Source organism: Delphinapterus leucas, chromosome 3 (assembly GCF_059928025.1).
Source record: "Delphinapterus leucas isolate spDelLeu-1000000601 "Yukka" chromosome 3, BTC_Dleu_Yukka2, whole genome shotgun sequence".
Lineage (NCBI taxonomy): Eukaryota > Metazoa > Chordata > Mammalia > Artiodactyla > Monodontidae > Delphinapterus > Delphinapterus leucas.
The window spans coordinates 144,116,486-144,138,436 of NC_143131.1; the positions used below are offsets into that span (position 1 = coordinate 144,116,486).

The 21,951-nt window shown below is 42.8% G+C and overlaps 1 protein-coding gene across 1 annotated transcript in view; it reads right to left on the minus strand.

The window, feature by feature from the left end:
• The window catches only part of SLIT3 (slit guidance ligand 3), a 611,722-nt gene that overhangs the window by 551,958 nt on the left and 37,813 nt on the right, over window positions 1-21,951 (minus strand). The window contains exons 2-3 of the mRNA XM_022595144.2: window positions 14,998-15,069; window positions 8,790-8,861 (exon numbers count right to left, since the gene is read on the minus strand). Of these exons, the coding sequence (XP_022450852.2) occupies window positions 8,790-8,861; window positions 14,998-15,069 (144 nt within the window). The remainder of the gene's footprint in view (window positions 1-8,789; window positions 8,862-14,997; window positions 15,070-21,951) is intronic.

Sequence of the window (21,951 nt, forward strand, 5' to 3'; positions counted from 1 at the left end):
CCCCATTTATTTATTTATTCAATCATTTATTTATATTAGTATGAACTCATGGATATTTATTTTATACTTTGGTTGTAATCTGATACTCATTTATTTTGTTTTTCAAATTCTTTCAGCTTTGGCCGTTAGGAGCTCTTTCAGTTGGCTCCCATGTCCTTTTGACATTTCCCCATAATTGTCGTGTTGTTGTTGTTTTGAGCACTTCCTTTCTGGCACAATTTATCTCATGCCCTCATCCTAGAATCTACCCATTTTTCCAAGACACCTTAGTTACTTTTTATTGGAGAACTGATTAGAAGCCAAAATCTGGGTTGCTTCTAGGCCCTCTCGCTAACAGAGCAAAGAAATATTTGCTTGTATAAAAACCTATGTCTATTCACATACCAATAAATATTTCTACGTATATGTCCACCTGTATTAAGTGAAAGTATCTATATTAGGTTAAACATTTGTTCATACTGGTGTCTCTAACTCTAATCCATTACCACATGGGTCATTATAGCTTTCCCCATTGCTAGTCTGTAACGACATTGCTTGTCTTTCCACTGTTGAATTCCAATATACATGTGTAGTGATTTCAGAATTGTTAACCCATACCTCTGTGGGAAACAACTCTGTCAACCAGAGTCCAGTTCTTGTGTGCTATTCCTTTTGACTTTAGTCTCATAGACTCCAGTCATTTCAAGTCTACTTTGGTCAGCACCTTTTTCCCCATCACCTTCAGTGAGGTTGATTCACACATTCATCACAGTGTGCATTCCACTGTGGGATCCTCCAATTTCCTAAATGATATTTTTAATTTGCATGCATCAAGGTTCACTCATTGCACTGTTAAATTTTCTGGGTTTGATCAAGGCATATGTTGTGCATCACCATTTCAATATCACACAGTATAGTTTCACCATTCTCAGCGACCCCCTCTCCCATGCTTCACCTATTTGACCCTACATCCCCTCCTCTTCGCTAAACCCCTAGCAACCACTGATCTGGATTATAAGATACAATTATGTTTAGCTTTGTAAGAAACTGCTAAACTGTCCTCCAAAGTGGCTGTACCATTTTGCATTACCATCAGTAATAAATGAGAGTTCCAGTTACTCTACCTCCTGAGCAGCAATTAGTATTGTCAGTTTTTAGTACCGTAGCCATTCTAGTAGATATGCAGTGGTACCTTATTGTTGTCTAATTTGCATTACCCTAATGAAAAATGATGTTCAGGATGTCCTTATATGCTTATTTGCCAACTGTATATCGTCTTTGGTGTTGTGCCTCTTCAAATCTTTTGCTCATTTCTTTCTTTTTTGTGGGTAGGAATGTTTGTTTTCTGAATGCTGTGTTTTGAAAGTTCTTTGTATATTCTGTATACAAGTCCTTTACCAGATACATGCTTTGCAAAAATTTTCTCCCGGTCTGTGACTTGTCTCTTCATTTTCCTAACAGTGCCCTTTGCAGAGCAGAAGTTTTTAATTTTAAAACAGTTCAAAAAAAAAAGTTCAATTGATCAACTTTTTTTTTTTTTTTAACATGGATCATGCATTTTGTAGCAAAAAACTCATCCTCAAACCCAAGTCATGTAGATTTTTTCTCTTATGTCTTCTTCTAGACGTTTCACAGTTTTACATTTTACATTTAGGTCTATGATCCATTTTGAATTAAATGTTGCATAAGATGTAAGGTTTGTGTGGGTTCAGTGTTCTGTATATAAACATCCAATTGTCCCAGCACCATTTGTTGAAAAGACTATTCTTTCTCCATTGAGTTGTCTTTGCTCCTTTGTCAAAAATCAGCGGACTATTTTCGAATGGGTCGATTTCTAGGCTATGTATTCTGTTCCATAAATTTATATGTCTAATATTTCACAAGTACCATGTTATCTTGATTACTGTAGCTTTATAGTAAGTCTTGAAATTGGATAGTGTAATTCTTCCAAGTTTGCTCTTCTTCAATATTGGCAGTACTTACTTTGAAATGAATTCGTTTATTTCTAAATTGTTTCTTGAATTCTCTGCCCTTCATTTCAAATCCTACTCTTCTCTAATCATCTAATTTCTGAGTTTTTAAAATTCAGATTTATGTTGTTCTTTTAGAGTTTATAAAGTCTTAAATTTGTGTAGCTAGTTTTGAACCATCCTTAGAGTTTTCATCTGTTTTGTGGGTACCTCTTTCTTACATGTTTTCATTGTTTCTATGGAGATTATTATGTTTCTTATTCTTCATTTTTCCTATAAAAATTTTTTGTATGAGCTTCAATCATCATCCTCTTGGTTGCTTTTTTTTTTTAAATTTATTTATTGTATTTATTTTTGGCTGTATTGGGTCCTCGTTGCTGCGCGTGGGCTTTCTCTAGTTGCAGCGAGCAGGGGCTACTCTTCTTTGCGGTGCGCGGGTTTCTCATTGCAGTGGCTTCTCCTGTTGCGGAGCACGGGCTCTAGGTGCGCGGTCTTCAGTAGTTGTGGCGCAGGGGCTTTGCTGCTCCGCGGCATGTGGGATCTTCCTGGACCAGGGCTCGAACCAGTGTCCCCTGCATTGGCAGGCGGTTTCTTAACCACTGCGCCACCAGGGAAGTCCCAGTTGTTTATTTCTTAAATGAAAGAAATTTCCTTTAGTCTTATGAGGTAGGGGTGGGAAGTGATAGCTTTTTTAGCTTTAAGAGTCTAGAGAGCTCTTTCTTGGGGTTGTTTGTTGTTGTTGTTGTTAAACTAATGAAAAAGATGGCCTTGTATTTTCTAAGATCTGCCTCTTCTGGCGATTTCTAGCACTTTCATCGAGAAGGTTTCTTTTCATTTCTACTACTGTACCTGTTCTGATTGACTAGTCCCCAAATTTTCTTATCGACGTTAGGCCTTTCTTTGGAAAAGAGCCTTGTTTTTGGTAGTTTGAAGAATTTATAGGACCCAGAATACTCCAAGTACTATCAGTCATTATCACATCATGATTCCTTTGTTCTCACCATGAACTGCATCTAATCAAACTCCCTTCTGATTTGGTGGCTTTTCTCAGTTTGACCACTGTGTTTTCCAGTGAGTACGTGTTGGTAATTTTATCAGTCTCCTGTTCTCAAGGACTTCCCTCTGCTTTCTTCCACATAGGCGAGACAATGCAACAGTCTTATAACCATCAGCTGTGCCCCCTTCACCCCCATCCACGTACACTCGGGAGGCAGGCGTTTACTGGGATACTCTGTCAACTAGCTTTATTGTAGATGCTGTGTGTCTTTGGTTTTGCTATCCTAGTTGTTCAGCATGTTTTTATTTGAGAGGGGGGATTTTCAAATGTTTAACCAACCCTGCCTTCCTGGAATAAGCCAAACTTGGTTGTAATATATCCTTTTCAGATACTGCCAAATTCACTTTACTAATATTTTGTTAGGAAATTCATATAAATATTCATGAAATATGTTGGTTGATATTTTCTCTTGAAATGCCTTTTTGGGTTTTGCTATAAAGGTTATGCTATCCAAATGACAAAAGTCATTTTATGAATAGAATGAGTTTATGGTAAATTGATACTATTTATTTCTTAAAACTTTGGTGCAATTTACTGGCAAAGTCATCTGAGCTTAGAAAGTTCTTAGTGAAATATTTTAATTAAAGGTTTAATTAGATTTAGGACTATACATACTTTCTACTCCTTCGTGTTTCAGTTTTTAATTTCACTTAATCTCTAAAATCATTGAAATAAAGTTCTTCAAAATCTGCTCTTACTATCATTTTAATCTTTGTAAAATCCATAGTTATGTCCCCCATTTTATCCTTTATGCCAGTAATTTAGTCTTCTTTCTTTTTTGTTTACTAATAAGTCCTGCTGGTTTTTATAATTTTTTCAAGAATGAAAGTTTGGTTTTTTAGAGTTTTTCTACTTCACATACTTCTGGTATTATTGATTTTCTCTCTTCTATGTTGTTATTCTTTGTCTAGCTTCTTATGATGGGCATTTTAATAAAGATTTTAGCCTTACTTCATTTTAAATATATACTCTACAAAAATCAAATAACATGCTTAAAGGCTATACATTTTCCTGTGGGCATGGCTTTGACTGCAATCCACACTTTGTGATACATTGTGTGTTTATTAACATTCTGAAAAATATATCTTCCAATTTCAACAGTGAAATGTTCTTTGATTCAAAGGTTATTTAGAAGAATATCATTCAATTTCCAAATATTTTGAAAATTTCCACTTACTGCTTTTTGTTGATTTCTGTGTTTCTACTGTGGTCAGAGAAAATACTCCTTATGATTTTAATCCTTTGATATTTGTTGAGACCTGATTTCTAGATCAGTATTTGATAAAAGTTCTGTATGCACTTGAAAAGAATGTTCATTCTACACTTGTTGGTTGCATTGTTCTCTTTGTTTCACTTAGGTCAGGTCTGCAAACATTGTCATTAAAATATTCTATATTGTTACTAACAATTTTGTCTGCTTGTTCATCAACTACAAGAACCATATCTTAAATGAGTATGAACTTGTCTATTTATCCATTTAGTTCTGTTCAATATTTGTTTTATTTTCAGAATATGTTTTTAATATATACTATACATAACACATACACGCACACTATACATAATACATACTATACATAATAGTACATACAAACATAGATTTGCTGTACCTTCCTGGTATATTTACTCCTTTATCATTATGAAATATCCCTCTTTATCTCCATTAATGTTTCTTGTTTTGAACTCTTTTATCTGTGTTAATACAGCCACACCAACCTTGTATTGGTTAGTGTTTTCATGGTATCATTTTCTATCCTTTTACTTTCAGCTTTTCTCTCTCCTTATGCTTAATGTCCATCTTTTGAAAGAATCATATAATTATTATTTATTTTTTAATCCACACTGGCAATCTGTCTTTTCATTAAAGTATTAATCATTTTCATACAAAATAATTATGATATATTTTTATTTAAATACATCATCTATTTGTTTTCTTTGTCTCATTTTATTCTATGTTCCCTTATTTGAATTAATCACATTTTTTGGTATCATTCTATGTCAGTTCTCCCTCTATTAGGTTATATTTTTTTTAACTATTCTTTTCAAAAGCTATCTTACAGATTACAAAATGAATCTTTGATTTAATAAGGCAATAAACATTAGCACTATTATCACTTTCTGCATAATTCAAAGATCTTCAAACACAAACTCCATTGACCTTTCCAAGTTTTGTGCTACTGTTTCTATCCTAAGCTTCTTTCAATACACAACAGTCAAGTCCCACCTCCTTCGTAACACTGACTTTTTAAAGAGACCAGGGCAGTTATCTTGCAGAATGTCTCAGCTACAGGATTCACTTGTTTCCTGCTGGTTTTACTTATTTTGTTCCTCTATCCTGTTCACTTCCTGGAAATCAGAAGCAAGCTCGAGCTAAATTAGATTTAGAGTAGGCATATTTAGCCAATGCTTTGAAATTTATATTTTGTCATATCAGGGACATGATAATTCTAACCTCATAATGTTACCTGGATTAAATGAAATGGCTTATGTCATGACTAAGATGGCATCTGACACATAACAGGGAAAGAGCAGAGTTTCTCAACCTCAACACTACTGACATTTTGGACTGGGTAATTCTTTGTTGTGGGAGCTATTCTGTACATTGTAGGATGTTTAGCCACATTCCTGACTTCTACTCAATACATGCTATTAACATCCTACAGTTTTGACAACCGAAAATGTCTCCAGACATTGCCAAGGGTCCTCTGGCGGGGAAAACTGGTCCCAGTTCAGAACCACTGGTATACAACAAAAACCTAAGTATTTGATAAATATTCTACAAGTGCTTACTATCACGCTTTGTGCAAGGCTTAGAGACTAACAGTTAAATGGAACATAATTCCTCATCTCCAAATACTCATATTTCTGCGGAGAGACAATGAGGCAAATAGGGAATTAAAATATGGCATAAGTGCTATGATATGGACCATAATGTGTTGTCATGAGGAAAGGGGCACCTAACTCAGCCTGGAGCAGAGGTCCTTTCACGGAGGAATAGAGAATTCCTGAGTAGAGACCTGAAGGACAGGATTCTCTGCCTTTTCCCTGTAAGCCTCAAGAGATTACACCCGTAATGACCATTCCAAATGAAAATAAACATTACAGAAATGATACAATTTCCAGCCTCTTTCAGAGTATGATCAATAAAGATTAATTTACTATCAAATATAGAGGCACAGGTAAAGTAAGCCAGTAGTGAGAGCCAGGGATGATGGCACAATCAGCCCTCTACCTCTTCCGTTGTTAATAGCAAATACATTGTAATTTCCCACTCTATAGTCCTTGGTCTGCGGGCAGACTGGATAACCAAAACCAGATAAACACTAGTCAAGATCACATCACACACACCGACACTGAAAGGCCTTAAATGAGAGAGCCTGTCCAGCTGTACATACTAGTCCAGCTACCTATACTTCCATTCTTCTTCCTGACCAAGTACTTCTCAGCTCACTCGCAATACAAGTCAGAAACTGGCTAGCTGTTCACTAAGCCTGTTTCCTCTACTTCCAGGGCATATAGCTCGACTAGTTTCCTAGCCTCCCCTGCAGTTTACTGTGGCCACATGACTGAGTTCCAGCCCAAGGTATGTAACAGTAGAAGTAACATGTAGTCCTTCCAGGTCTTTCCCATGAAAACCTCCCATGTACAATCCTTCCTGCTGTTTTCCCTTCCACTAGCTTGATGCCGACAAACACTGGTACCTTGGAAGCCACGATTTAAAGATGGTGGAGCCAGGGAACGGAAGGAGCCCATGTCCCGAAGTCTCCCCTTGGAGCAGAGAGGCCCAGCAACCAGGAATGCCCTTACTGGGTTTTATATGAATAAGAAGTAAACTTCCACCCTGTTAAGCTATGAGATTTGAGGGTTTATCTAGTACAGCAGCTAGCACTACCCTCTTAATACACCAAAGCAGAGAAACAGCCAGGTTTACCCTATGACTGTAATCCTCTCAGTCCCTCAGACGCGCAAGGTATTTCAGCCATGTTGACCAAGCCAAACAAAAGCGCCTTTTGCTAGACTATTCCACGGATATTCCCTGGAGTTCAATGGGTATGTGAGAGGCTATTTGCAGGGCCATTGCTAAAGATCACACTTCATCGAATGCTTGCAGCAGAGAAATATGAAAGGACGTGGGCTTTGATGTCAGACAGATGTGGCTTTGCATCTTGGCTCCCCCCACTGACAATTCTTTGGCTTCATCTCCCTCAGCCTCTGTTTCTTCATCTGCAAAATGAGGGTAATCACACCTCACAGGAATTTTGCGGGGATAAAATAACAGATAGCATATAATATACTGGCATAGTTCCCAGCATGTCCAAGGTACTCAATTAGCTCTTTCCCAACAACCATGAAATTAATGAATTGGAAATTTATTTATACTTCTAATCAGAAGACTCAGCAAGAAGTGGCCTTCTCACAAAGGATTTTGTATTTATTCTCCCACGTAAATGTTGAGTATTTCATACAAAGGAAGCAGGTTCAACAAGGACTTTTATTTTTTTCCCCTGGGTCTAAATAAGGAGGAGAGTTAACATTTTAAAAAAGTATAGATAGAGGCAACATTCATTATTTTTATCTCTATTTTCCCTTGTAAGAAATTAAAGTCATATTTTCAAACCAACAAGAGAACATATGCTGACCTTTGACCCAGAAGGAGAGCAATGAATGAGACAGTTCACAACACAGAGCGGGGAGTAAAGGCTTTTGCTGGGTGATATTCCCTCAGGTTGCCCCAGACGGAATGACTCCAAGGGAAAAGATGGCACATTACAAAGCTCACAAGTTGGTGGAAAGTCCTATACTTTACCCAAGCCTATCTCTGTAGATGAGATTTGGAAACAGGACAGGTAAAGATGGGAAGATCCTTAAGCTGGAGGAGCAGAGAGCTGTTGCAGGCCCGTCCCCCCGAATGCAGGAGAAGGAGGCTGAAATATCAGGTCAACCAGGATACAGAAAGAAGAATGGAAAGAGCCGCCCACCAGCATGACTAAGTGCTCTTGGGGACAATCCCCTCTCAAAGGGCAGAAAGCAAATATCCAGATGTTATGAGCTGCCAGATGTGATTAACCGAGGAAAGGGGAAGCTGCCCACTTAACTATCTGAGCAGCCTCCCTCATCACAGTGACCCGAGAGTTTTCTGCAAAAGCATTAATCAACAAGACGAATGGAGGCTCCATCCATCTCCCATCCCCACCCCTTTTGCTCTCTCCCTCTGTCAGAGTCAGAACAGTGGCCTATTTTTAAACCACTGGCAATGCATTCTCTCATGAAAATATGTGGGCTTCCTGACACAGGCTGATGCTCACTCAGAGAAGATACAGGCACACCGAAGGCCTCGCCTACCCGCCTGTCCTTCTTCTCCCATGAGAATGGGGCAGAGGGGGCCCCGAGGAGAAGGCCTGAGGAGGGAGCCTGCTACCCATGTATAGGAGTAGGGAGTTTCTGATGCTAGTTTCCATGACAGGGATAGCTAACTGAGGTCCTTCTTCCCCCACAGAAGGGAAGGCTGAGGCTTGGGCAGGAACAAGCCCCACGTACAGCTACCAAGACAGAGCTCAAGGCTGGGAAGCAGAAAAACAAGCCCCAGATGCCAATTCTAGCATCTTTTAAAGAAAAAAAGTTTAAATGGGTTTCAGTGTCTCTTTAGCAGGCATCTAATGTGCTTTAAATATAATAGCAAACATTTTATTAAACATTGGAGCCCTTTCTTTCCTTAGCAAGGCCACAACGAAGCCAATTTACAAACAAATAAGGCTTTTCAAGAAAGGAGGTTGTGCTGTACTTACAATCGCTCCAGCTGCTTCAGATCCTGGAAGGCGCCTCTCTCGATGACGCTGACCTGGTTGTCTTCCAGATGCCTGGAACCACAAAGGCAGCAATGGTCAAGGACAAGCGGGCCTCAAGGATCCTCGTACTAGGCTGCAGGCCATGCAGGCATGGTCACTCAGCCCCTCCCTCGACCCTCGGATGGGCCCCCTCAGCCAGGATCAGTCTGGGGGGACAAGATAATTCACATCCCAGCTTGGTGTCACGGTAACCAGGGTTTCACCGCCTGCATACTTCTACCTGACAGATTGGTTTCCAAGCCTCTATTTTAAGAATGTTCTCAGCAAATACCCTCCCAAGCACTGCAGGATGTTGCACAGAAAAAGAAGAGGTAAAAGCTGCTTCTTATAAAAACCACACATATATTCAGCATCTCTTCCCTCGGAGCTCCCTCCTCCAAGGATTCAAAAATACTTCATTGAAAAGGGCCTTCTCTGCTCACTCTGTCTCTGGGTCACCTCGTAGAAAGGTGAAGCTATTGTTGGGTGCCTGCCTGTGCCGGAAACGTCACAAGCCCAGAGCCTGGCTGCTCCCAACATGAAGGTGATGGTCACAAAAGCTCAGTCCTCCCAGCCACAGGCTCTGCTGACCTCCAAAGTCCTCCAAGCAGGTGATTAAAAGTTTGATTCATGCATGTGGCATATCCTAAGAATTGAGCAGACAATGAAACATTTGTTTCCCTAAGTTTGAAAAAAAAAAAATGGCAGCTTAAAATGGATTAGCTGAACAGTAGGAAAGAGAAGAAGTGAGGCTGCATAGTTTCCATCCAGGGCTGACCCTGGTGGCTGAATGGGACTTAGCCGGGACGCAGTTGTGATTGAAGGATGTTTCTTTGGTAGGTGGAGTTTAGAAGGGCTGTGTGGGTTCCTCTGGATCAGGCAGGAGGACAGGCGCCCTGAGACACCTGACGGAAAAGCAGAAGGAAGGAAGAGTAGCCTTGAGGAAGCTTGGCCTTCACTTCAGAATAACTCCTTGCACGCCAGCCCTCCACCTCTGAGATATTTCATAACCCACTGCACTTCTTAGGCTTAACACTCAGGCCCTTGTGTTTATTTTCAAGTTCATCTTCCTCGCTGTGCCTAAGGACCAAGAGGGTAAGGTCTTCTGTTCATCGTCACAGTCCCAGCCCTAACACAGGTGCCCAGCACAGCAGCCACTTCATAGACTTAGTGAATGAATAAAACACTAAAGAGGACGTTGGACCACAGCACATACTGATTTTACATCAAGGAAAAGGCTACTCCAGGACACATGAAGTTTCCGACTATCAGAGCGATGGGGATATTTTGTATGGGTTCAACGATATATTTTATAATTTTGTGAATTTGTTGCAAACATTTAACAAAATCGGGATATTACACACACATACACACCCCACAGAAGAAACTCCAAAATCAGCTCTCATATTTCCAAATATCAACAACTTTGGATGAGGCCAGAGTCCTCATCCACTCTGATTCACACATTTATGTTCCTTCTGCCCCCTGTAGGCTGGTCTCATATAGGCTCCTCACTTAACATACATGGGCTCCCAGGAACAGAGGTTAAGAGACCTGCCCAAGGAGAAATTATTTGTATGAAGTCACACAGCTAGTGAGGGTGGACCTAACTCCCAATCTGGTGTGCTTATCAAATTTGGTTGAGAATCCCTTTTCTGATTTCTTAACTAGCTGATGGCGTGCTTTTGAACTATCTAGCCAACCTCTCAGAGACTCAGTTTCCTCACCTGTAAAATAGCACAAATAAAACATTTCATAAGTCCTTGTAAGAATAAAAGTGGAATAAAGTATATAAATTATCTAGCCCAGGATCTGGAGTACAATCAGAGGCTTAATAAATGTTCTTTTCCTTCCCTTTTCTTCCTTTTCCATCCCGCCATATGGCAAGGAGGGCCTTGGAATGCTAGTAGACTCACACTGGCACATCTTGCTAAACAGGGAACCAGTTCAGTATTTGTGACTGGGGGTTTGTTCAGCTGGGTTTTTACTATCAATCAATCCATCATAGAGCTTGCTGTCATTACTTCCCAATTGTTACAAGGGGCAACACTCTAGGGTGGCTTAGTGTCACATTCCCTCAGGGTTTCTGAAGGAGTCTAACTCCAACCTCCCATGAGGAACCTCTTAGTTCTGTCCTAATTAATCTAACACTACCAGCTTCTTTCAGAAAGGGGAGTAGAAGGGATGGTTGATACCTGCCCCTCCTCCTCTTTGCTCAAGCCCTGGGAGGCTAACTTTTACTGGCTTCATCAGGAAGCTTCCTTGACTCTGGTTTCCTATTGGGTTCAACCAACCAGCAGGAGATGAGAGGGTGGGAGAAGAGGGAGTGAGGTGGGGGATTTATTCCCAGCTCCCTCCTTCCCTACCAAGTCACTGCAGGTGGACTGCATGCCTCTACCTAAGACCCCAGGTGCTAACAGGCAGTCCTTCCTTTGCTGGGCTCAGGTAACCACTCCCTCCCACTGGTCCTTGAGGCTCAGAGGGGACTAGCGACCGACCGTTGTTGCTAGCCTCAGGGAACTGCGCCAACTAACTCTTCCTGGTTTCTCTTAATCTCACCCACACCTTTGCAAATAAATCTTTATTTAGCTCTCCTCATTTGTCCTGCTGGGATCCTGACTGGTAAGGTAGCTAGGGTCTCTTCTTGATCTACTTCCTAGACCGATCAGAATCCAGCCTAGTACCCGGTCTTTAAAGGCTCAAGAAATAACCAACACTTGATGAATAAATGGATCACTGAATGAATGAGCTGTGAACTTCCCATCCAGAGTTCTAGGCTGCGATGCAATTCAGGAGTTTGTGCTAAAACCATCGCTATCACTCTCGTTTTACTGAGCAGATGCAGGAGACCCGGGGATCCAGGAGGGGCTGGACACCCAGAAGGGCTGACTATGGCTTGAATCTGTTCTGAGTTAGAGGGATACAGACCGTGCTCATTTTCAGTTCTTTCGGCATTGTTATTTTTTTACTTTTAACACTGGATCAGAATCGGAAATCACCCCCATGTGATGATGGCTGGGGTGGAGTTTAACTCTTTAATTAACCCCATTTGGGATAAAGCTGGTTCCCACATTGTGGGCATACTTGCAAGAGTTCTTGCAACAGACTACTAAGAAAGGGAATATAATTGATACCACCAGGAGAGACCTTTTCCTATTCCTGCCCCTTGGGAGAAAGAATTGTTATAAGCAATTCTTATATCTTCCCCCTGAATGTACTTTATTTGGGGAAAACCTCTGGATGAAGCCAAAGTTCCCCAATCTCCATTTTATTTGCTTTCGCCCATTCACCTGCACCGTAGTAACAGTTCTGCATGGAAATGGGTGGCAGGCTCCAATTATTCAAGACGACTGAGTCTTTTCTGGTTTCACTATAAATTGTAAATAAGAAACAGATACAGGGAATACGCCGAGGTATGATGAAAGCTTTTCAAAAAGATAGTTGTCTAGGTTACTCAGCTAAAAAGAATAGACTGAGGGAAAATATGGTTTAAACGTCTGGATACTTTATTGGTGTCAGTTAGAAAGCGTTTCAGCTACCCCACGTAGCAGATTCTTTCACACTAATAAAGGGCCACTTGAATGGGATTGTCTTTGAGTTGCTAAGGAAGATAACGAAACACAGTATATTAATAGAGTCTATGAAGTGAGGGGAGGGGGAGGGTTTCAGCACTGCTTATCAAAATAAGAAGAATGTACCAATTAACTGAAAAGATAAACTGTAGTCAAAGGAATGTTGTAGACCATCCAGAGGATATTAATATGATCTTTTGTGATTATTTTAAACTTTCTATTTGCAGACAGCAGATATGGAAATTGGAATTTTTATTAGTCTTTCTGATGTAACGGTAAGAAAATCAAAGGGTTGTTTTTGACTTTGTTAGAAAAATGAAGCATTAGGTGAAATTTCTGACTTGTACGAAAGGACATTTCTCACAGATTCTGGGGGAAAAAAATGGAAAAAAAATAGAGAAGTTAGTGTTTGTTCTTTAAGTTGGTAAGTGACCTGGAATCAGGAGTTTACTGCCTATATCTCTTTAATAAAAATCATCCTAAAACTGAGCCATGAAAATCCCCCACCTTCATCCCAATCTCCATTCTGATCCACACACACTTGTCGGAGCTGCCAGTCATTTGACAGACGCATGACTGCTTGGGGCAAAAGAATGACTTGGCAGAGGGTAGGGTCTTCCCTCCAGGGATGGTGAGGAGGGGGGTGCACTGGCCAAAGACCAGAGACCACATCGAGGGGAGAGCATCTGCTAGCTGGAGGCCCAGCACTGAGATCCTAGCAGTGCCACACCCTGTTGCTCAGGGAAACTCCGGTCGGCCACTTGCACATCACGTTGCACTTACCAAATTCCTAGACTATCACCTTCCTGGTTTTCTAAACTTCCTATAACACAAATGGACAGAGGCACTGCATGGAGGTTAGAAAGCACACATTCTGGCTTCTGAGTCCTCCTCCTTCAGTTCCCTGCTATGTGGAGTTGGGACCACTTAACCTATCTGTGCCTGTTTCCTCTGGGCAGATAAGGGTTAATAACTATGTAACAGAGCTTGGTCTGTGGAAGGTACCATATATACATCAGTTATCATCATGACCATCTACTTCTCAATCAGGAAAACAGTGAGACACAAGTAATGTTCCACAGGTTTCAGTGAGAATACACACATTGTTCGTGAAAGTGTCAAAATCATAAAGCATTATATGTGTAACTATTAGGGTTAGAAGGACTTCTAAATACTTGTTATGGGTCAAACTGCATGCCCCCCAAAATTCATATATTGAAGCCCTAAGTCCCAATATAACAAAAAGTGACTTTATTTGGAGACAGGGTCTTTACTAAGTAATCAAGTTTAAATGAGGCCATTAGGATGGATCCTAATCCAATAGGACTGGTGTCCTTATAAAAAGGGAAAATTTGGACACAGAGACAGACATGTGTAGAAGGAAGACAATGCAGAGAGACCCAGAGACAGCTATCGTAAAGCCAAGAAATCCCTGAGGCCACCAGAAGCTAGAAGAGAGGCCTGGACCACATCCTTCCTTCAGAGTCCTCAAAAGGAACCAACCCTGCCAACACCTTGATTTTGGACTTTGGAAACTGAGACGATAAGTTTCTGTTGTATAAGCCCCCCAGTCTGTGGTACAAAGTTACAGTAGCCCTAGAAAACTAATATACTACTCATTCGCTATTTTACAGATGAGAAAAGTAAGGCCCAAAGGAGTACAATAGGGTACGAGGTCACATGGGCAGTTAATTCTGAGTCAGGACCAGAACCTAATATTTCCAGTCCCCAAAATACAACTCACTGTATTATAATGGGCTATGAGTAAAAAGAAGGAGGTAGCTTTAGATGCCAAGACTTTAGCTGCTACTTCTAGTAAAAAGCTGACAGCCAAGATTCCAGGACACGACAAACACCAAGGCAGTGGCCCGACTGCCCAGGCTGCACTCCACGTCTGGAGCCACGTTTACGGGTCAAAATTACCTTCTGAGTAAAGAAGGAAAGAGGGTCCAATTCCTCCTCTCTTGTACCTCTGAATGTCTGAGACTCGTCAGTGCACAAGAATTTGGGCAGCTTCTTATCACTCAGATTTAGGGATGGATGAAAGTGTTCAATATTTAGCAATGAAACCTGATATTTCTTGCTCCCCTGCTGCACCAATGCCCCTCTCAAATTTTGCTACCTGTCTGCACAGCTGCAAGTGTTCAGCAAGGGCTCTGACCCTGTCTGACTCTCTCCCTCCTTCCTCCCCTCCTCTCCATTAAGCAACAAGATAAATAACTTTTGTCCTGATTGCTCTTTTAATTCACAGGCTGAGGGAGAAATTATCATCTCTATGGAAGGGAAGCATGGTTAGCCAACCTGACCCTGCTGTCATCCTAGAAGCTGGGCATGTTGATTTACTTGTGTATAACCTTCTGTGTTCCCTGTCACTGGAACTGACTTCTTCCATTGGTCTAGCCCAGCCTACAGCATGGAGACACAGAATGAGACAGCTGGGGAAGGAAACCTGGATGCACTAACGAAGGGCTTTCTGCTGCAGAAGGGCGAATTCTTGTCGTCCGGTGCTTGGGGGTGTGATGTCAGGGCAGTGGGACATCTTCACAAGGCTGAAGAGCTGAGTGTGAACATGCATTGGAGAGCCACGCGTTACTTACAAGACTCGGAGGTTCTTGAGTCCAGCGAAATCGGTCTTGGTGATCCTGGTGATGTTATTTCTGTCCAGGTCACTGCAATGGAGAACAAATTTGGGTCAGATTTTTGCAGGTGACGCTTACGGTCTATTTAACCCAGACTGGCTTAAGCTGGAGGGACGTTGCTTGTCATGGAGAAGGCAATTCCAATCATTAGTGATATTCCCTAGAGCATGCCCAACCAACCCGAAGGACATTGTATGGAATAAGCTAGCCATTATGTACACAGTAGAGCCCTGGTATGTTTAGCTGCCTGGCTTCTCTTGCCCCTTCTTCAGATAACAAATTTTTCTTTGGAAGCCCCCCTCCCCCAGCTCTTGGATCATATCATACAAGTGGGGCTGACCCCTCTCCCCAACTCTGGAGATGGGCACCTGGTCTAGGCCAGGCTTATAAGCATCTTCACTCCCTGTGACCACAGTAATTGTTTCAGGAGTACATACATGACTCAAATTCCCAATAGCTTTCGCTCCACTGGAGTTGCCAGAAGCTATCTAGCTACCATGAAGAGAGAATTTCCAGAGTCAGGAGATGAAAAGAGACTGGTTCTGGTGCTATGCTATGAGTAGCTGGATCCACCCATGCCTGATGCCAGAAACCTCTGTATTTTGAGATTATGTGAGCCAATCTATCCCATCTCCCTTATATTTTGTCCAAAATCAGTTTGAGTTGAATTTTCTATCACCTGAAACCAAAGGAATCTTGACCGACTTTGGTACCCACCTAGGTACTTGTCTATTTTCTAGCTAATCTGCAAACTCTCTGAGGGCAAAGACCATATCTCATTTAACTCCATAGCCCAACATAGTAGAACATGTGCCTGACAAGAGTAATCTCATACAACAGGTAAAGACAGCTTCATGGATTACTCCTGCCCCAATCTGTAGGCTGAAGCTCCTGAAAATGGCCCTAAAGAGAAGAATTTGCCACGGAAGAGCTCAAATTATTATGGTGGCGTTGGTGTCCAGAAGGAGGCACCTTGGATGGCAGAAAACCAGGATTAGAGAAAACCAAAGTCAAGAAAGAACTTGTGAACAATCGTATAAATACTGTGTTCACTAAAGCTATCTACGAAGACGGGATACAAAAAAAAAAAAGGACCATGAATAATATGTTACAGTTTTTAATAATGGAGGCTGAACAATTAATTCCTATTTACCATGTCTCCTGGATCAGAAACTTTTCAAGGTTCTGGCCAAGTTGGAGTTTAGCTTTGCTTCCTGCCAGAACATTTAGGTACTAAAAGGTCATTGGTTTTGGCCAAGTTGGAGTTTAGCTTTGCTTCCTGCCAGAACATTTAGGTACTAAGAGGCCATTTTCCCAATGACGGATCCCCATCCATACGTTCACCACTTCTTTGGTTCTCCTACTCAGGTCCTCAAGTTGCCACCCTGTTATTATGCCTCAGAAAGACCTGTGAGTTCTCAAGTTGCATAAAATGAAAAGGGAAACAATTTTCAGATTCCAGCACTCTGTATAAAGAAAAATCAAATTGGAGGAGGGATTACTCTCCTGATTTCAAAAAGTCATACTGAAAATAAAAATCAAGTGAGTCCTGGAGCCCCCTCCCTGGGGAACCACCTCCCTTCGTCATCCAGTTTTCTTCTATCTAAATTAACAATCATTTAGGTTATTACAGAATATTGAGCAGAGTTCCTTGTGCTATACAGTAGGTCCTTGTTGGTTATCTATTTTAAATACAGTAGGGGATATATGTATATGTATAGCTGATTCACTTTGTTATAAAGCAGAAACTAACACACCATTGTAAAGCAATTATACTCCAAAAAAGATGTTAAAAATAAATAAATAAATCCAGTAGTGTGAATATGTAAATCCCAAACTCCCAAAAAATGTTAAAAAATACAGTAACAATCAAAGTTGTTTCTTTTTTTTTTTTTAACATCTTTATTGGGGTATAATTGCTTTACAATGGTGTGTTAGTTTCCTGCTTTATAACAAAGTGAATCAGCTATACCTATACATATGTTCCCATATCTCTTCCCTCCTGCGTCTCCCTCCCTCCCACCCTCCCTATCTCACCCCTCTAGGTGGTCACAAAGCACCGAGCTGATCTCCCTGTGCTCTCAACTGGGATGGATGTTTGGGGACCGTGACAACTGAGAATATGACAATGCAACCAAGGGTTTAGTCACCAGGGCACAGCGTGGTAACTCGGCAGCTTGTGTTAGCGGCGGCGGCACTGATACTTTCAATTAATATTTATTTATGAAGGGGCACAGAGTGTGCCGCTGAAATGCCGAGGACTTGGAGGCATGGGTTCGGGTGGGGACTGTGGGGTTGTCTCAGGCACAGAGTCAGTGTTTGGGAGGCTGAGCTTCAGAGGGAAGCAGCCATGAGTTTGAATGCCTGCCCTGCCACTTACTGAGTGACTGATGGACAGTTCGCTTCACCTCCAAGGCTCAGTTTCTCCAACACCCTCTAACTGACGGTGACAATCCTGACCTCAAGAGTTTTTACGAGGGTTAAATGAGATGACGACGCATACACAGTGCTTCTCAGGCACTCGTTAAGTAATCGTGGCAGCTACCGTTACTATAATTAGTTGAGTGACAGCACCAAGAGTGGTCCCCTTCTGCTGCCTCTCCCGTGCAGTGTGTCTAGGACACCTATTTCCCTGGTATCTGGCTACAGAGAGAGGGTAGGGAGAGAGCTCTGTTGTCTGTCTGCCCCAAACCCCACCGCCACCCCTGCCCAACGCGCACACTGCCAGGGAGGCCAGGGAGCATATGGGTTTGGGGTGATACAGGTCAGGGTTCAAATCTCTGTCCCGCTCCCCACTCCTAGCTGTGTGAATCTGAGTCACTGACTTAAGTTCTCTGAGCTTCCATGCTTTACATAACCCTCTCCTGCTTGCAGACCTTGGCTTGGTGAGGACAGAGCCTGGATTGCCAACCTGCTTGGCTGAAAATGGGAACTAAGGAAACTGACACTGAGAAGAGGTTGCACCACCTCATGTGTCCGTCCCTTCCCCAGCCCCGTCATCCCAGGCCAGGCTCCTTAGCCAGATTTCTCAGCCTTCAGCTCTGTCCTTTGAAGAAATCAGTCTACTTTAGCTCAGTATGAGCTCTGAACCATCTGCAGGCACGAATGATCCCATCTGGGGTGATGTTAGATGGGGAAGCCATTACAGCATCTAGATCGGGGGTAGGGTGGGGAAGTGGGGCCGTTTCATCAATAAAACATGTTTACAAACAGTTCCTTTGACACACCTTTCCTCAAGAGGTAGAGTCTCTGCCCCTTTCCGCTGAGCCTGAGCAGGCCTTTGTGACCGCTTGGACAAAGAGGATTCTGGCAGAAGCGATGCTGCAGAACTTTTGAGGCTAGAGTAGAAGAGGCAATAAGTGACCGCCTGGCTGCTTCTCAGAGCACTTGCATTGGAGCCCTGAGCTGCCACGTGAGGTCAGAAGACCTGAAATCCCCAATGGTAAGATCATGTGAGGGGACCAAAGAGAGAGAGAGAGGCACCTGAGGAGCCCCATCTGGTCCAGCCCTGGCTGTTTGAGTCTTCACAGCCTAGAGGTCAGGCGTATGAGTGCAGACGCCTTTGAGATTCCAGCCCCAGCTACCATCTGACTGTGACTTACGAGAAATTCTGAGCCAGATCGCCCAGCTGAACCACTCTTGAATTCCTGCCCACAGAAACCATGAGAGGCAATACTAAAGCGGGTGCATATCTTTAAGCCATTAAGTTTTGGAGTGATTCGTTTTGCAACAATAGAGAGATGGAAGAGAATGGAAGAGAAATATTTAATGTCTGAAGAGTTAATTTACCATGAACAATAGAACTCCATTCATATGACTCTCAATGGCATGTCCTTTCTTGAGGCTTGCCTGCCACTCTGGAGACCCTCAATCCTGTCATTATGGCCAACGATGGCTCAGAGGGGCCAAGGATGGCTCAGAAGGGCACATGTCACTGTAGGGATGAGATGAGAACCGGCCCTTCTCTCAGGCTCTGAGAAGAAGAGACTGCATAATTAGGGGTGCCCATCCCTCTAAGTGGGGCTTAGGATGCCATGGGAATCACCATGGTATTATATTAGTGTTCACAAAATGTGGTTGCCATACATTGAACACTGGGGCAGAGATTGGCAAGTTGTCCACCGCACCATTTTCCTTCTGTCCAGAGCACAGAGATAGACCACATTTCCCAGCATCCCTTGCAGGGAGGTGCAACCATGTGACTGAGTTTCATCATTATTACATGAGCACAAGTAATATATGCCACCTTCAGGCCTGTTCCATAAAACTTCCTGCCCAATCCTACACGGCAGATAGAAAGAGCCTGACTCCTTGAATGACTGCATGCAACTGAGATCTTCCTCCCCTGTCTCCCCATTTACCCATATTGGACTCAGACATGTTCCAGAAATAACTCTTAAGTCACTGAAATCTGGGGACTATTTGTTATAGCACTCTACAGTGATGAATGCAGTATCTTTGAGTCAGGAGCTTTCTAACCTTTTTCTTTTCCTTCTCTTTGCAATAGTTCTGAAAGGTAAGTATTACTACCTTCCTTCAACAGATAAAAAATACTGAAGATCAGCCTTAAAAAGATATTTGCTGGGCCCAAACTATGCACCAGGCACTGTACCAAAAACTTCATGTTTATTCTCTCTAATCCAGTCAGCAATCATATGTAGTGGGTACCTTAATTATCCCATTTTTCACATGAGGAAGCACCCTAGCTTAGAAGATTTTATCAGTAAGTCAAATTGCCACGAGGTCATACAAGCAGTAAGTGGCAAGGTTGGGATTTGAACCCAAGCTCCTTGAATGCAGAGGCCATGTTTTTAACCATCACATCATGCTGCCCATCTCCAGCTAGGGTCTAAGCATATTCTACCATATCAGGGTAACCAATGACTGCCAGAAAAATGAATGAATAAATACATAGAACAGAACAGAACAGAATTTACCATCCTATGTCTTAAAGAAAGTAAAGGGATACTCCTAGTGGCTTTGCTGCTCCCCACTCCAGCCAAGTTGGTGCATTTTTTTATCCCATCTCCCCCGTGAGATCTGGGCCCGTACAAGCGCTGGGCCCCTCTGCAGACTCCAGGGGAAAGTGCTTTCTTGCTGTTTTTGCCCATGTCTGGTTTCTACCATGCTCCTCATCATCTACCACGTCGCCTTCACAAACAGGCATCACCACGGTAAACTCCTGCATTATTTTTCCCCATCACAATCAGTGAACCATACACCAGGGCTGTGACTTGGAGCTCTGCGGTATTTCCACATCTGTTTGACACCTTTGGTGGGGTGGGGAGGAAGTGCAATTCAGAACAACATTGGAAAAAATGAAACAAAAATGTTCTAGGGCGGACCACTGTCCTTATCTTGGCACATGCATATTCATCCTTCTTTTGACTCATTATGTGGCATCCTTGCAAAATTTTTTTTGCCGTGGCACATTCAGGAAGGGCAAGGAGCAAAAAACAACCCGCAGTGAGGCAGCATGGGGTTGGAGAAAAGGGCTTCAACTATAAACTCAGAAGATGTGGATTTGAGTCTCCACTTTCTCACTTCTTAGCTATGTGACTTTGGGAAAGAGCCCCAGTTGCTGGTATTGTTGATGAAACTTTTATAAAGTATGACCCAAAATACCAGATCTATGGGATTGCTATGAGGCTCAAGAGGTAAAGTATGTGAGGAGTGCTTTCTAAACAGCATTGGGAGTGGTTAATTTTCACCCACAGCCAACAACTGGTAGGGAGAGGATGCAGAGGATAGATTAGCACTGGCTTCACAAAAGATGTTTATCTGTGATGGTGAAACATACAGAGTTAGAGAATACACCATCAGTTCAGATCAGACTTTAAGACCACCTGCCCTCTGTATGACCAGTGTATACAGAGCGCCGCCTTCTGGGTTTCAGGAAAGAAGATAAGGTCTCAACATATGGTGAACTTGTAAGGGCTGCCCTACAACACAGTAGTCCCTAAATGCAGGGGTATACAAGCGGAGATTAGTCGTTGACTCATGTTGAGCATGATGCCTAGGGGGCCCTTGCAACAGGCAGGAGGCTGGATTCACGACCCGTAAAGTCCTGACCATTTTGAGATCTCCAGTTCTCATACCTGGGGTCCCAGGCCAAGTGGGCTTAAAAATTATGGCTTGGTTCTTGCTGTCAGAGAGCTTGCAGTCTAGCTGAGGAGACGGACTAAGATTTACGAGATACTTAGAGAACGATGTAAGAACATGCAAAATCAAATGTTGAGAGATGTGGTCTACAGTCGGTGGGGAGTGGGCAGTCAGAGATCTGAGAGAGACGTCACAGCAGGAACTCAGAGAGAAGACCCCCTGGAGCGGATGGGAAGGAAGTGAGGGGGAGGGGTGACAGCAGGGGCCGCGCAGGGGTCACAGAGAAGTGGCGGGTCTGAGGAGGGGGTGGGCGGCAAGCCCCTGAACAAGCCTTCAGAGGGTGTGATGCACTCACATGAAGATCGCGTCGCCCCATTTGGGGAATCCCGCTCGGGAAAGGGCAGGAGGGGCCCGAATTAAGATGTCTCTTGCCTAGCCTAACCCCTTGTTTATCACCAGCAAAGAAGAGGTTCCAACCAAACCAGAAGAAGTTGGCAAGGGGGCTGTGGCCTCAGCTGCAGTTATTCACCTTTCTCCACGCTGGGAGGCTGACCTGAATGGACCACATTGCAAGGCTGGCTCCTGGGCCCTGTTCTCTTTGAGCTGGGCAGGAGCTGGGAGGAAGGGAGGAGAGGGAGGAAAGGCACTCACTCTCCCGGTTGCCACCCTGAGAGGTCACGCAGGTTAGCCAGTGTCGCCACCCAAGGTCACAGCTCCTCCTCATGACTGACGGCTTCCTGCCCCAGAACACTTGGCCTCCTCTCCTCTCTTCTGGTTTAGGCGACGGTAGCTCCATCGCCTCTAGTCCTG